Genomic DNA, 12,100 nt, shown 5'->3' on the forward strand with positions numbered 1-12,100 from the left:
CAAATCCCCCCCCTCATTCTTCTCTTCTGCAGACTAAACAATCCCAGTTCCCTCAGCCTCTCCTCAGAAGTCATGTGTTCCAGTCCCCTAATCATTTTTGTTGCCCTTCTCTGGACTCTTTCCAATTTTTCCACATCCTTCTTGTAGTGTGGGGCCCAAAACTGGACACAGTACTCCAGATGAGGCCTCACCAATGTCAAATAGAGGGGAACGATCACGTCCCTCAATTAACTCGACATAGCCTGAGTTAAACTGATGCTAGTTATAAAGCCCCATGACGCTGCTGGAACATAAAGTGGGAGTTAGGCCTTGTCAACATACAAAAGTTGTATCACTGTAATGAAGCTTATAGCAGTAGAGCTATTCCCACACAGGAAGAGGAATAAGCTATTCCGCTGTAACCATTTTTATACTAGTATAATTGCATGCACTCCAGGGGTTGTACCAGTGTAACTTTAAAGAAAAAAAAAAACACCCTTGACAAAAATAGTTATACCTATACAAAATCTGTGTGCAGGCCAGGCCTTAGACCAGGGGTTTGCGAGCTGTCAGCCTCCACCCTAAAGCCCACTTTGCATCCAGTATTTATAATGGTGTTAAATATATAAAAAAACCTATTTTTAATTTATAACGGGAAGGGGGCACACTCAGAGGTTTGCTATGTGAAAGGGGTCACCAGTACAAAAGTTTGAGAACCACTGCCTTAAAGCATAAGTGAGGCTTGCTTTACATCTAAAACTTAAGTTGACCGAGCTCCCTTGCTCAGGGTTTGAAAAATTCACAGCCTGAGACCCCCAGCTAAGCCCCACTGTAGAGACTGCTGGGTTGACGGAAGAACTCTTCTGTCCACCTAGCTACTGCCTCTTGGAGAGGTGGATTTACTGCAGTACCAGAAGACCTCCTTCCATCGCTGTAGTGAGGGCCTACAGTACAGCCGCACAGCTGCAGCGTTTCTAGCATGAACACACCCGAAGGATTAGCCCCTTTAACACAGACACTTGGTGCATAGCCTGGGTTTTCAATAAGCCCCTATAACCATACAATTAAAATGTCAAGGCCAAAATAAATGTACCAGCCACTCTGCATAGACTGAATCACACAAATAAGTGACCTGATTTTCAGTCGTGCTATAAACCAGCAGTTCCCACAAGCTTTGATGTGAGCCTAGGGTGACCAGATGTCCCGATTTTATAGGGACAGTCTGGATATTTGGGGCTTTTTCTTATATAGGTTTCTATTATCCCCCACCTCCTGTCCCGATTTTTCACACTTGCTGTCTGGTCACCCTGTGTGAGCAGCAGATGCATGGCACCTGTGTAAATGAGACAACTGGTTTAGGCATCTAAACACAGAGATGGGGGCCTCACTTTAGGCATGCATATTTGACATTCTTGGCTACGGCATCAATCTGAAAAGCGATTTCAAATGAAACACAAATAGAACCTCACTTTTTAAAGAAGTTGACTTTAACCCTTTTATTCAACCACAGAGATGCTAACCCGGCGTGGAGATGCAACTTTAAAGTTTCCTCAGAAAATTGTCATTCCTACATTTATTGATATACAAGTATCCCAGGGAAAGGAAAGAGAAACAGTAAAAAAAAAATAAAAAGCAATTAGGAAGAGCACTGAGCATATTACTGTACAAATCTTCCTTACAGGAACTCTGTGCTGCATGAGGAGAAAAACGAAGACACCCTCGTCTAGGTATACTCCTCCAGGGTTATGCTTGCTTCCTACAATGCAGGCAGCACATCCCTGCAGACATGGAGATGTTGTGAGGAGTTTATACAGGAACCACCACCACCACCCCCCTTTAGGACGTTTTTACAATAGCAAAGTGGTAGGGAAAGGTGATGATTTCTTCTTGCTCACTACAGTACACAAAGGGTGCTGGTCTGGCCCAAAGGATATTACCCCAAAGGCAAGGATGCAAATATCGCCTTATGAAATGAGTGCTACATTTTGAATGCACAACACTGTTTTCTTTACATTTGTGCATCTCCGAGTACTAGAACTGGGATGAGACAGGGAAGGCTTAATTCATGTCAGCAGTTTAAGGAAACAACCCATGCCTGCCAATTGTGCGGCAGTGAAGGTATATAAGAGTGAAGTGGGAGTGAAGGCAGCCGGCTTCAGCCCCAGGGTCAATATGTGTGAGCATGCTCAGTACCAGCCAAGCAGCAAATCGGGGAAGGGGGGGGTACATGACCCTGGAGGCCCCTCCACGCATCCCCCACCGCACTTAAAGTTTAGATCAACCTAGCTCCTTAGCCCTGTGGTAGTTATAGCTAACTCAACAGAAGAATTCCTCTGTCAACCTAACTACCACCCCATGGAGAGGTGGATTAACTTCAGTGACAGAGAAACCCCTTCCATTGCTTTAGGCTGCATCTCCAGCACAGGTAACAGAGCTGAAGCCGTGCCATTGTAGCCCCTGTAGGATAGGCATGGCCTCAGTCATTTCATCTTAGAAAGAAAGGAAAGGAGTCACGTGCTGCTGGATGATAAAAGAAGCATTTGCAAGGAAAAAAAAAAAAAACAACTCCTCCACTTTTCATCCACTACTGGTTTTATCCTAGTTAGTTTAATCAGCTGATTCATTATGGTTTTCAGAGCACATTTATGTAAGACAAATTACCACCTTAAAATAAAACCTCCAACATTTACACACACAGTGACATGATATACAACATAGTTTGTATTAATATACAAGTTATTTCATTAGCAGCTATAATAATTTCACATATAGAACATGGCTTTACTTTCTACAGTTTTAGGCACACTGGAAAGGTTTTATCAATGGGGTAACGGGTATGTTAGCATACCCAAATAAATACACTGGCCCACACACCCTCAGTTGCTGTATTTTTAGAATTATGCCAGTTCACACCAGCTGAGGATTCAACCCTAATTGAAGAATGAAAGGACAAGGTAACACTGAAGATTTTGCGATCTCTTATATACCTTCTAGATAAGAAAAACCTTATCAACTTTTAAATGTTATGATTTTACTAATATATGAAATTCAGCTTCACTCAAAGAAATATTTGGGTAAAACAAAAGGTTTTTTTTGTTTTTTTTTTTAATTGTTAAGAGGGTGATCTCACCTGTAGAAAAAAAAATTGAAGCACAAGATCAATACTTGTTACTGTTGAGAGAAATGTGATAAAATGTAAAGATGGTTTATACAGGTTTGGCATTTGTAGTGTTTCTTTACTAGGATTCAAAAAAGTTTGATGCATAAAAGCTGTGAAACACTTCAATTTGATTTGCTTGTAGAAAAAGTAGTGTTTGAAATAAAAAATGTTTAAGATGATACGTTTAATGCATTAGCAATGCATTACCCTCACTTAACTGCTGTCCTGAACATGAGCCTAAGTCCCAAGCACATGCTTAAATACAGTCCTGAATTGGGACCAGATTCTCAGGTCCAGCAAAGCACTTAAATACATGCTGAAAGTTCAGCATGCAAGTAGTCTTATTTGCTTCAGTGGATCTAGTCATGTATTGAACTAAACACATGCTTAAGTGCTTTGCTTGCTTGAAGAATAGTCAGTCTATTTCAAAATTACTTACAACATCTGCTACAACAGGGAACATGATTTCAAATCAAAGTATTAAAAGCCTGAAGAAATAATCCCTCATTTAAATAATAAAACCAGCCAGATTCCATAACATATGCAATCAATTATAAAAACTGATTAAATACTATTTTTTAAAAAAAATGTTTATAACTTATGAGGCAGGTAAACGATTATGAAAAGATTTTCCTTCACAAAAGCTTCATTTATAAATTCTACTCAGAAAGTGTTGCTTAAAACTTTCTATCAAGGAAATACAGAAATATATTTATCACAGTTGTCAGAACTTTATAATACAGGGTGTGTCAGTCTCTATTGTAACCACTCCTCTTATTTTCCAAGATTTATAACTCAACCATTTAAAAAAGGAAAGGGAAAAAAAATGCTACAGGCGACATAAAAAAAAAAAGTGTGTGAGAGAGGGAGACTGGGTTTATCTTTCCCTTTAGGAGAAATTAAAAGTTTTGGGCCTCTTACAAATGTACAAAAATAAAGATGAGTAAATAGATTCAGATACTTTGCCATTAGATTCTAAACTAGCTTCTAGTCTTAAAGTATTTTGGGATACTTCTGGAAGGAGAAAATGAGTTATTTTGTTTAGGAAGAGTAACTGTGCCATATGGGATATAAATCCCTTCTAAAATTTAAAAAATAAGTATTTTCACACCACTTTTAAACTCTGTCTGCTGGGCACAGGAAAGTGGCAACTGGACAGAGTTTTGGAAGTCTTCATGTGTTGGAAAATACAAGTGCCTTTAATTCTGTTTAATGTACAGGGATTTTGGTTATAACTTTGGTGGTGTGTTAGCAGGATAAGCTGACGTTTGCAAAGAAACGTACATTTCTGAATTGGGAATTATTAGGGCTCTCACACTATAGGGATGAGCATAGGAAAGACTTAGAAAAAACAGTTGTCAGTTAATAAAAGTAACAGTACTGAGCCACAGCTGCTCAGTGGAGTAGAACTATGGTTTCCTCCGCTGAACTCTTGTTTAAAGTAAGACATTAAACACAAGGCTCTCATTCTGGGTACAAAGTTAACTTGTTCCTATGGCTTCTCTGGTCATCATTTCTGGTAGGAAACTAAACCTTTATACGATTGTCAAGTTACTCTTTGGTTGTCAGGGGAACACGATGAACACATTGCACGTATCCTTGAGAGCTAGCAGGTGCCTTTTACTGTACACCCAGTAGGTCGCTAGATGCTCAGGAAGCACCTGCTTAGGAGGAGAGGTGACGTTCAAATAGAGTGGCAGAACAATGCAGTTACCCACTGCAAGCCTGGGCCTCTATGTCCAAGAGAAGGCCAAACAGGAAGCCACCATCTGTGCAGAGGCACAAGTCAGAGACGTGCTTGAGCTGAGATTTTGGGCAGAGTGAGGATTAGGAAGATTCCAACACCTGTTATGTATCGATGTGGGCAGAGCTGGGTAATAAAATATGATAGGAAAGAAAGAAAGAAGTCATAGAATTGTGTCACATAGGTTGAAGACTTCAGTTATATATCATACACACACCCCCACCCCTATCTGTTTTTTGGCTTCAGAATGGTACAGCATAAGGAAAATCCTCCATTTGATTTGTCATCTACATACAATAAAAAAAAAAAATACTGCACACAACACTTCATTAACGCAATGCCCTCTGCTACAGCCAGGACTTTTTCTTTCTAAAGTCTTCACGAGTCACTGAACATCAGACAGGTAACTTGGTAGGATGTAGTGTTGAACCCACTGCTGACTCTCTGGGGTGCCACTCTTGGTGCGAAGATAGTGAGTCCCTGCGATTTCACAGTGTTTAGTTCCTCCTTGGGTTGCAGGAGCAGAGAACTGCCCTTTGTTCTCCCAGTTTCCTTTTAAACCTGATTCTGTTTGACTACTCCAACACAAAGCCAATCCATTCGCTTGCCCCCAGGTGTCAGGATTGTCCCCTCAGATTTTCACATAGTCTCTTTCAGCAGCCCCAGTTTCCGAAGAGCCTCTTTCCTGGCTTCTTCTGTTGAGCCTCGGCCAGAAAACTGTACTGTTATGCCCTGGGGTCGAAATCCTGAAGGTCTAGGCAGTGAGCCTGATCTCTTTCTCATATCCAGATTTAAGTCAGACTGCCCATGGTCAAAAAAGCTTTTGGCAACATTCTGTCGAGCAACCTTGTCACTGGTGAGAGTTGTGTCTGGTTTGATCTTCACGGTCTTGCCCATAGGAAGGAGAGGGCTGGGATCGCATTTTAAGGTTGTGTGGATATTTTGATACCCATTAGGAACAGTCTCTCCCTGTTCTTCCTGCAAGTCCTGTATCTTCTGTGTGTTTGGGGCATGATATTGTTGGACCAGACTTGGCCTTCCTTTCACCAGGCCTAGTTTAGTCAGAGCGTCATATCGTATTTGCTCAGAAGTTAGATCTCTTAAGGAGGAGCTTCTGTTGCGAACCAAGAGCTCATTCTTCTGCCACCTCTCTTCTATTTCAGCTGTCCCAAAGGCTGCTCCGTTCATGTTGGCCAGCACCTGGGCCTTGCGCACCTGCACATTGACTGCTGCCTTAGAGATAGTTTGGTTGAATTCTTTCCCACCTGCATTGGTTATGTTGATATTACTTGGAAACCGGTAGGATTTGGGTCCAGGCAGTGGAGGGTGCTTAGGGGCTGGGAAACAGTCTCCATTCTGCACTGGGGCTTTCCTTGTCTCCACAGGCTTCTCCTCCTTGGGGGAAGTGGGAGAGCTTGTCTTGGTCTCATCTTGCTTCTCGGACATTTTCTGAGCCAAGATAAGTGGAGTGGGGATGGCATGATGAAGCTTGGGGTGCTGCACTGGGCATGGAGCAAGAACTCTCTCATCGCTCATCAATGGAGGAGCTGAAGGGTGGCTTGGGGGAGCATCGGGAGGTGGAATCTTCTCAGGCAGCTCACTGCCCTCTGATTTAGGACCATCTGTTCTCCTGGCAGCTTCTGACACTTAAAACAAATGGAATCTCATTAGGTCCTTGCAGAGAGTAGAACACAAGGCTTCCTTTCACGAGTATTGGCCTCTCCCCCCCAAACTCCCCCTAGTCCCCCAATTTTTCACTTGAATAAAAAGTTGGAACTTGAGTAGCTTAATGTCTCCTCTGGCAACAAACTAACACCTCCACTTAGACACTGTCTGTGATGGGTTTGATACAATCCTTCCTTCTGCTAATCCATTATTCCCATACCTGCTAGATGTATGTGCAGTGTTTCAACAGCCTTCTCCTTTTCCTCTATTTCTGGCATTTGGGCCCTTTCTTGGTTACTGTGACCAGAGGGGAAAGAAACATGTTTAAGACCCAAGTAGCTCATTTGCTAATGGGCAAGTCCTCCTCTTCTGCAGAGAGTCTGAGGAACCTGGCTGTGTGTAGGCATCAGGAGGCCACGCTCCATGGGTGCCACCTACCCATGTGGTGGGGTTTGGTCAGTGAAGCCACATTCCTCTAAGCCCTCATGGTGGCTCCACTACCATCAATGCACAAGAGGACTGTCCACAGAAGAGTGGGCTAGAGGTGGGTAAAGGAACGGGTGCATGAACAAGTAAACTTGTTACAGTCGTGGTCATAGAATCATAGAAGATCAGGGTTGGAAGGGATCCCAGAAGGTCATCTAGTCCAACCCCCTGCTCGAAGCAGGACCAATTCCCAGTTAAATCATCCCAGCCAGGGCTTTGTCAAGCCTGACCTTAAAAACCTCTAAGGAAGGAGATTCTACCACCTCCCTAGGTAACGCATTCCAGTGTTTCACCACCCTCTTAGTGAAAAAGTTTTTCCTAATATCCAATCTAAACCTCCCCCACTGCAACTTGAGACCATTACTCCTCGTTCTGTCATCTGCTACCATTGAGAACAGTCTAGAGCCATCCTCTTTGGAACCCCCTTTCAGGTAGTTGAAAGCAGCTATCAAATCCCCCCTCATTCTTCTCTTCTGCAGACTAAACAATCCCAGCTCCCTCAGCCTCTCCTCATAAGTCATGTGTTCCAGTCCCCTAATCATTTTTGTTGCCCTTCGCTGGACTCTCTCCAATTTATCCACATCCTTCTTGAAGTGTGGGGCCCAAAACTGGACACAGTACTCCAGATGAGGCCTCACCAATGTCGAATAGAGGGGAACGATCACGTCCCTCGATCTGCTCGCTATGCCCCTACTTATACATCCCAAAATGCCATTGGCCTTCTTGGCAACAAGGGCACACTGCTGACTCATATCCAGCTTCTCGTCCACTGTCACCCCTAGGTCCTTTTCTGCAGAACTGCTGCCTAGCCATTCGGTCCCTAGTCTGTAACTGTGCATTGGGTTCTTCCGTCCTAAGTGCAGGACCCTGCACTTATCCTTATTGAGCCTCAGATTTCTTTTGGCCCAATCCTCCAATTTGTCTAGGTCCTTCTGTATCCTATCCCTCCCCTCCAGCGTATCTACCACTCCTCCCAGTTTAGTATCATTTCACTCCTATTGCTCATTGGAACAACTTCATGATACTTTTATTTTGTTAATGCTCTGGTGTTTTGGGGCAGGGGGGCAGAAATTAATAATGTTGAGCTACTAAGCCACGTGGGTGGTACTCAGACAACCTGTGCCTGCTGGGGGGAGGGAGGCGGGAGCAACCCCGGAACAGCTCGAGTCACGCCCCCTCAAGGAGTCCCCCCCTCGGAATGTAGTGCACCCCCTCCCTCCTCCTGGAAAGCAGAGGCCCCTCCCTGCAGCTGATTCTCCTGCCTCTGTCTCTCCCGCTGGCTCAGCTGCCTCTCAGGAAGGGGGGCCAGGCTGCACCATGTGACCGAGCAATCTTTGGGGGGGGGGGGGTGACCCTGCATGTCCCACTCCATGCGTCACCTCTGGTGTAGGGGAAGTTTGTGTGCCAGTACCAACAGGGAGGGACATGGCGAAAAATCTGCTTTTTAAGAAGTACGATTCAACAAATTCAGAACAAGAGGTATGTTGGTACTGAAAAGACTTAGAACTTCTGTATCCTGAGTAATAACAGATTTGCTTCAATGTACATATACTAGAAGCAGTCACATTTTACCTGGTGTTACTTCTCTGTTCAGAGTACACTTGTGATCACTGCTCTCAAGGGTTGATTGCACCAAGTCAATGATATCTTCAGATTCTGAATGGCTGGAAACATTTTTGTCCGTTGATCTTGGGGAGTGACAGTGGATACCGCTACCATGTAGGACCTGTTCTTCCAAGTCATCATCTAAAGAATCAATCGTTTCTTCAAAAAACCGGAGAACATCCTTCTCCTCATGGGTCAGGTATTGGAGACTCTCATCATCCTACAGTTAGAGAAAAGAGTCTTAAAGTGAAAACAACAACAAATGCTAGTTGTCTAGGATTTTGCAAAGACTGGCTAACTGAAAATAGAACACAAATGCAGCACCTGTTTTAAAGAAAAAAAGCATGATCCTAACAATTACTATCAGAAAGAAAAGGAGTACTTGTGGCACCTTAGAGACTAACCAATTTATTTGAGCATAAGCTTTCATGAGCTACAGTTCACTTCATCCGATGAAGCGAGCTGTAGCTCACGAAAGCTTATGCTCAAATAAATTGGTTAGTCTCTAAGGTGCCACAAGTACTCCTTTTCTTTTTGCAAATACAGACTAACACAGCTGTTACTCTGAAACCTATCTTATCAGAAACTTCCAACCTTAATAAACTATTAAATACTAAGGGGGGGGGGGAAAGCTTAAATAGCTACAACACCATGATTTAGGCAGTACGGCTTGATAGAGCCTAAGTCTTGACTGGAAAGTTTGATTTTTTGGTAGAACTACAAAACTATTAGAAACAAAGGATGAAATAGCCACTGCTGTGATACCCTATTTTAGCAGAGTGTATTAAACAAAATAAATTTCACTTGCTCTGGTTGAGAATGGATACTACAGAGTATAGGTTTATGTTTTCACAAATGTTCAGTGTTTGAGCGTCCGATGCAAGACAGACTAAAGTGTCTGATTTTCAGAAGTGCTAAGTACCTGACCCTTTCTTGTGTCATATTGGGCTTCCAAAATAGTCGTTTTGGTCACTATCAAGTTGGGGGGAAACAAGAAGATTGGGGTACAGCAATGTGCAAAGACAGATATCCATGATAAACCAACTATCTACAAATTGTAAATACCAAGGATGAAGGAGAATTTGAGAATTAAAAAAAAAAATCAAAGAAATAGGGAAATTTAGAATAAATATCAGGAAATGCTTCCTGACAGTATCCTGACAGCAGAGGGGCCAGCTAGGCAGGTTTTGTCCAAAAGGGAATAATCCTGCATGAGTGGGGAAATAGACTGGATGATCCATGAAGTCACTTAGTCTTCCCTGATTCACCGCTCTCGACTAACCTGATCCTGATAACATGGGAACGAGTAGCAATGCATGAACCCTTCTCACACTCCTACCTCATGGGAAGCACCCTCTTTTCCACAAGTAGAAGGATGACAAATAGTGACTAGTAAGGAGTTTTGTTATGAGACAATGGGTGTGGGAAAGACATTTCCCAACAGCTTTGCAGACAGTGTATGCAAGCACCCTGTTCTAGCAGCAATGAGAGGCAAGCGTAGGTTTGCTTCTTTTTCTAGATTACACTTCTCTCATCCAGTGTGTTAACGCAAGAATGGCTAGCAGCTGCTGCCTGCAAACGGGGAAACCAGGCAGGGAATCAAGATACAAGTTCCATTTCCATCTCTGCTTTTAGCTTGTTGCATGGCCTGACAAGCCAGACATGTGTAGCTCTACCAGTGCAAAACCCAAGAGGAAACGCAGTTTACACCAAGGCAATGTAACCTGTGCCAAACCAGAGTAAGCTGTGCTGATCAAGCTGTGCTGGGGTAAAGAAGGGTTTGACAAAAGTGTGCACTGGTGCAGATACACCAGTGGCTAAAATCCTGGTGCAGGCAAAGCCTTTGCCTCTGTGCTCCAGTCATTAAAATGGGGACAGTGCTGCTGACCTACCTTCGCAGAACACTATCATCTATAGATGAAAAGCACAAGGTGACTGGCAATAAGCCTTAAAGCACTCAGTGGTGTGGATGGGTCTGAGATTTAAATAACCACCATGTGGGTGTGAAGGTAAATACTTTAGGGCTCACAATTAGCTTTATAATCCCAAGCAGCCAATGGAATTCCCCTCCCCCCCCACTGGTTACATTTCAGCTTCGAAGCCACCTTTGGGTCTTCAGAGCAAAAAACCTACTTGTAAACCAGCCCGGTCAGTACTGGTTGAGCTCCAATCAATGCAAGCTTTCTAATAAATACGAGAGAAGTCTTGGGTTGTTTTTTCCAACACAAGAAGTTTGCGATGTTGATGCATTCCCTGAGAGCCAGCTGTATTGCTGGCAGAGTAAATGTTGCCAGACGGGTACGAGCAAAGCACTGTGGCTCTGGCACCCATACGCCACGCATTAATTGTGTAACCTGAAGCGTACCCCGGCAGACTGGGTGAAATGATCTGGTGACAGCAACTACTGTGTGTCACACTGTATGGAGTGGCTCACAACCGTGACTACCTACCTCAGGGTGGACTGTCAAAAAGAGCAGGCACCCCAAACTGGTGGTAAGTTCTATAATTAGATTTCACCAAGCCAGTAACAAACGTGAACTCCTCGATCACTATAACAGTCTTACCAGGGTGTCACAGACAGTCCCCTTAGACTCTCCTATCTTGGCACCCAGGCAAGCTGAACTTAGTGATAAATGGTCACCAGAAAATTCAAACCATATTCACAAAAAGAAAAAGGAGGACTTGTGGCACCTTAGAGACTAACCAATTTATTTGAGCATAAGCTTTCGTGAGCTACAGCTCACTTCATTGGATGCATCCGATGAAGTGAGCTGTAGCTCACGAAAGCTTATGCTCAAATAAATTGGTTAGTCTCTAAGGTGCCACAAGTACGCCTTTTCTTTTTGAATACAGACTAACACGGCTGCTACTCTGACACCATATTCAGGTTGCTTCCAGTCGCAAGGGACCAGTCACTTACCCCAGATCAATTGGTACCCTAGATCTTACACCAAAGACAATACCTGTAGCCAAACCTATAATAAGCTAACTCATTTATTTTCCCTAGTTAATAAATCTTTACAGGTTAAAGCAAGCCAACATATAGCGAGTTGCAATCTAAATCCTAAGAGTGACAGAATTGTAGTGATCTGTCAATTCAAAGTGTCTTTCAGGGCAGACCCAGGAGGTGACCCCTGGGGATCTCTGGCTTTAGTTTGGGGTCTCTGGCCTGGTGACAGTTCAAGCAGCAAAAAGAAGGACAATTTTCCTTTGTCTTATTGCCTTCATTCAGCTTCCCAATCCATACAGAATGAGCTTCCTTGCACACAGCATTGCCAGGGTGCGACAGGGCCATTAACCAATCCTTTGTACTGCAATGTTCCTTTATGGCCTGATTTTGCTATTTCTTCTGAATGGGCAGTGGAAAAAACCCAACCCCATACACTTCCCATCTGAGTTCATAAGTTCAGAGCAGACCTTTTCAAAGTTATAAAGCAAAACTTACATATTTCTTTATAGCA

At 43.4% G+C, this 12,100-nt stretch overlaps 1 protein-coding gene across 4 annotated transcripts in view; it reads right to left on the bottom strand.

The window, feature by feature from the left end:
- Positions 1-1,460: 1,460 nt before the first annotated feature.
- Positions 1,461-12,100, bottom strand: part of PROSER2 (proline and serine rich 2) — a 34,981-nt gene continuing 24,341 nt past the window's right edge. For all 4 annotated transcript variants that reach the window (XM_073328769.1, XM_073328770.1, XM_073328771.2 and 1 more), the window contains exons 3-4: positions 8,607-8,859; positions 1,461-6,529 (exon numbers count right to left, since the gene is read on the bottom strand). In XM_073328769.1, the coding sequence (XP_073184870.1) occupies positions 5,523-6,529; positions 8,607-8,859 (1,260 nt within the window). In that variant the 3' untranslated portion in view covers positions 1,461-5,522. The remainder of the gene's footprint in view (positions 6,530-8,606; positions 8,860-12,100) is intronic.

The sequence above is a fragment of the Lepidochelys kempii genome, chromosome 1 (genome assembly GCF_965140285.1).
Source record: "Lepidochelys kempii isolate rLepKem1 chromosome 1, rLepKem1.hap1, whole genome shotgun sequence".
In the NCBI taxonomy this organism is placed as follows: domain Eukaryota; kingdom Metazoa; phylum Chordata; order Testudines; family Cheloniidae; genus Lepidochelys; species Lepidochelys kempii.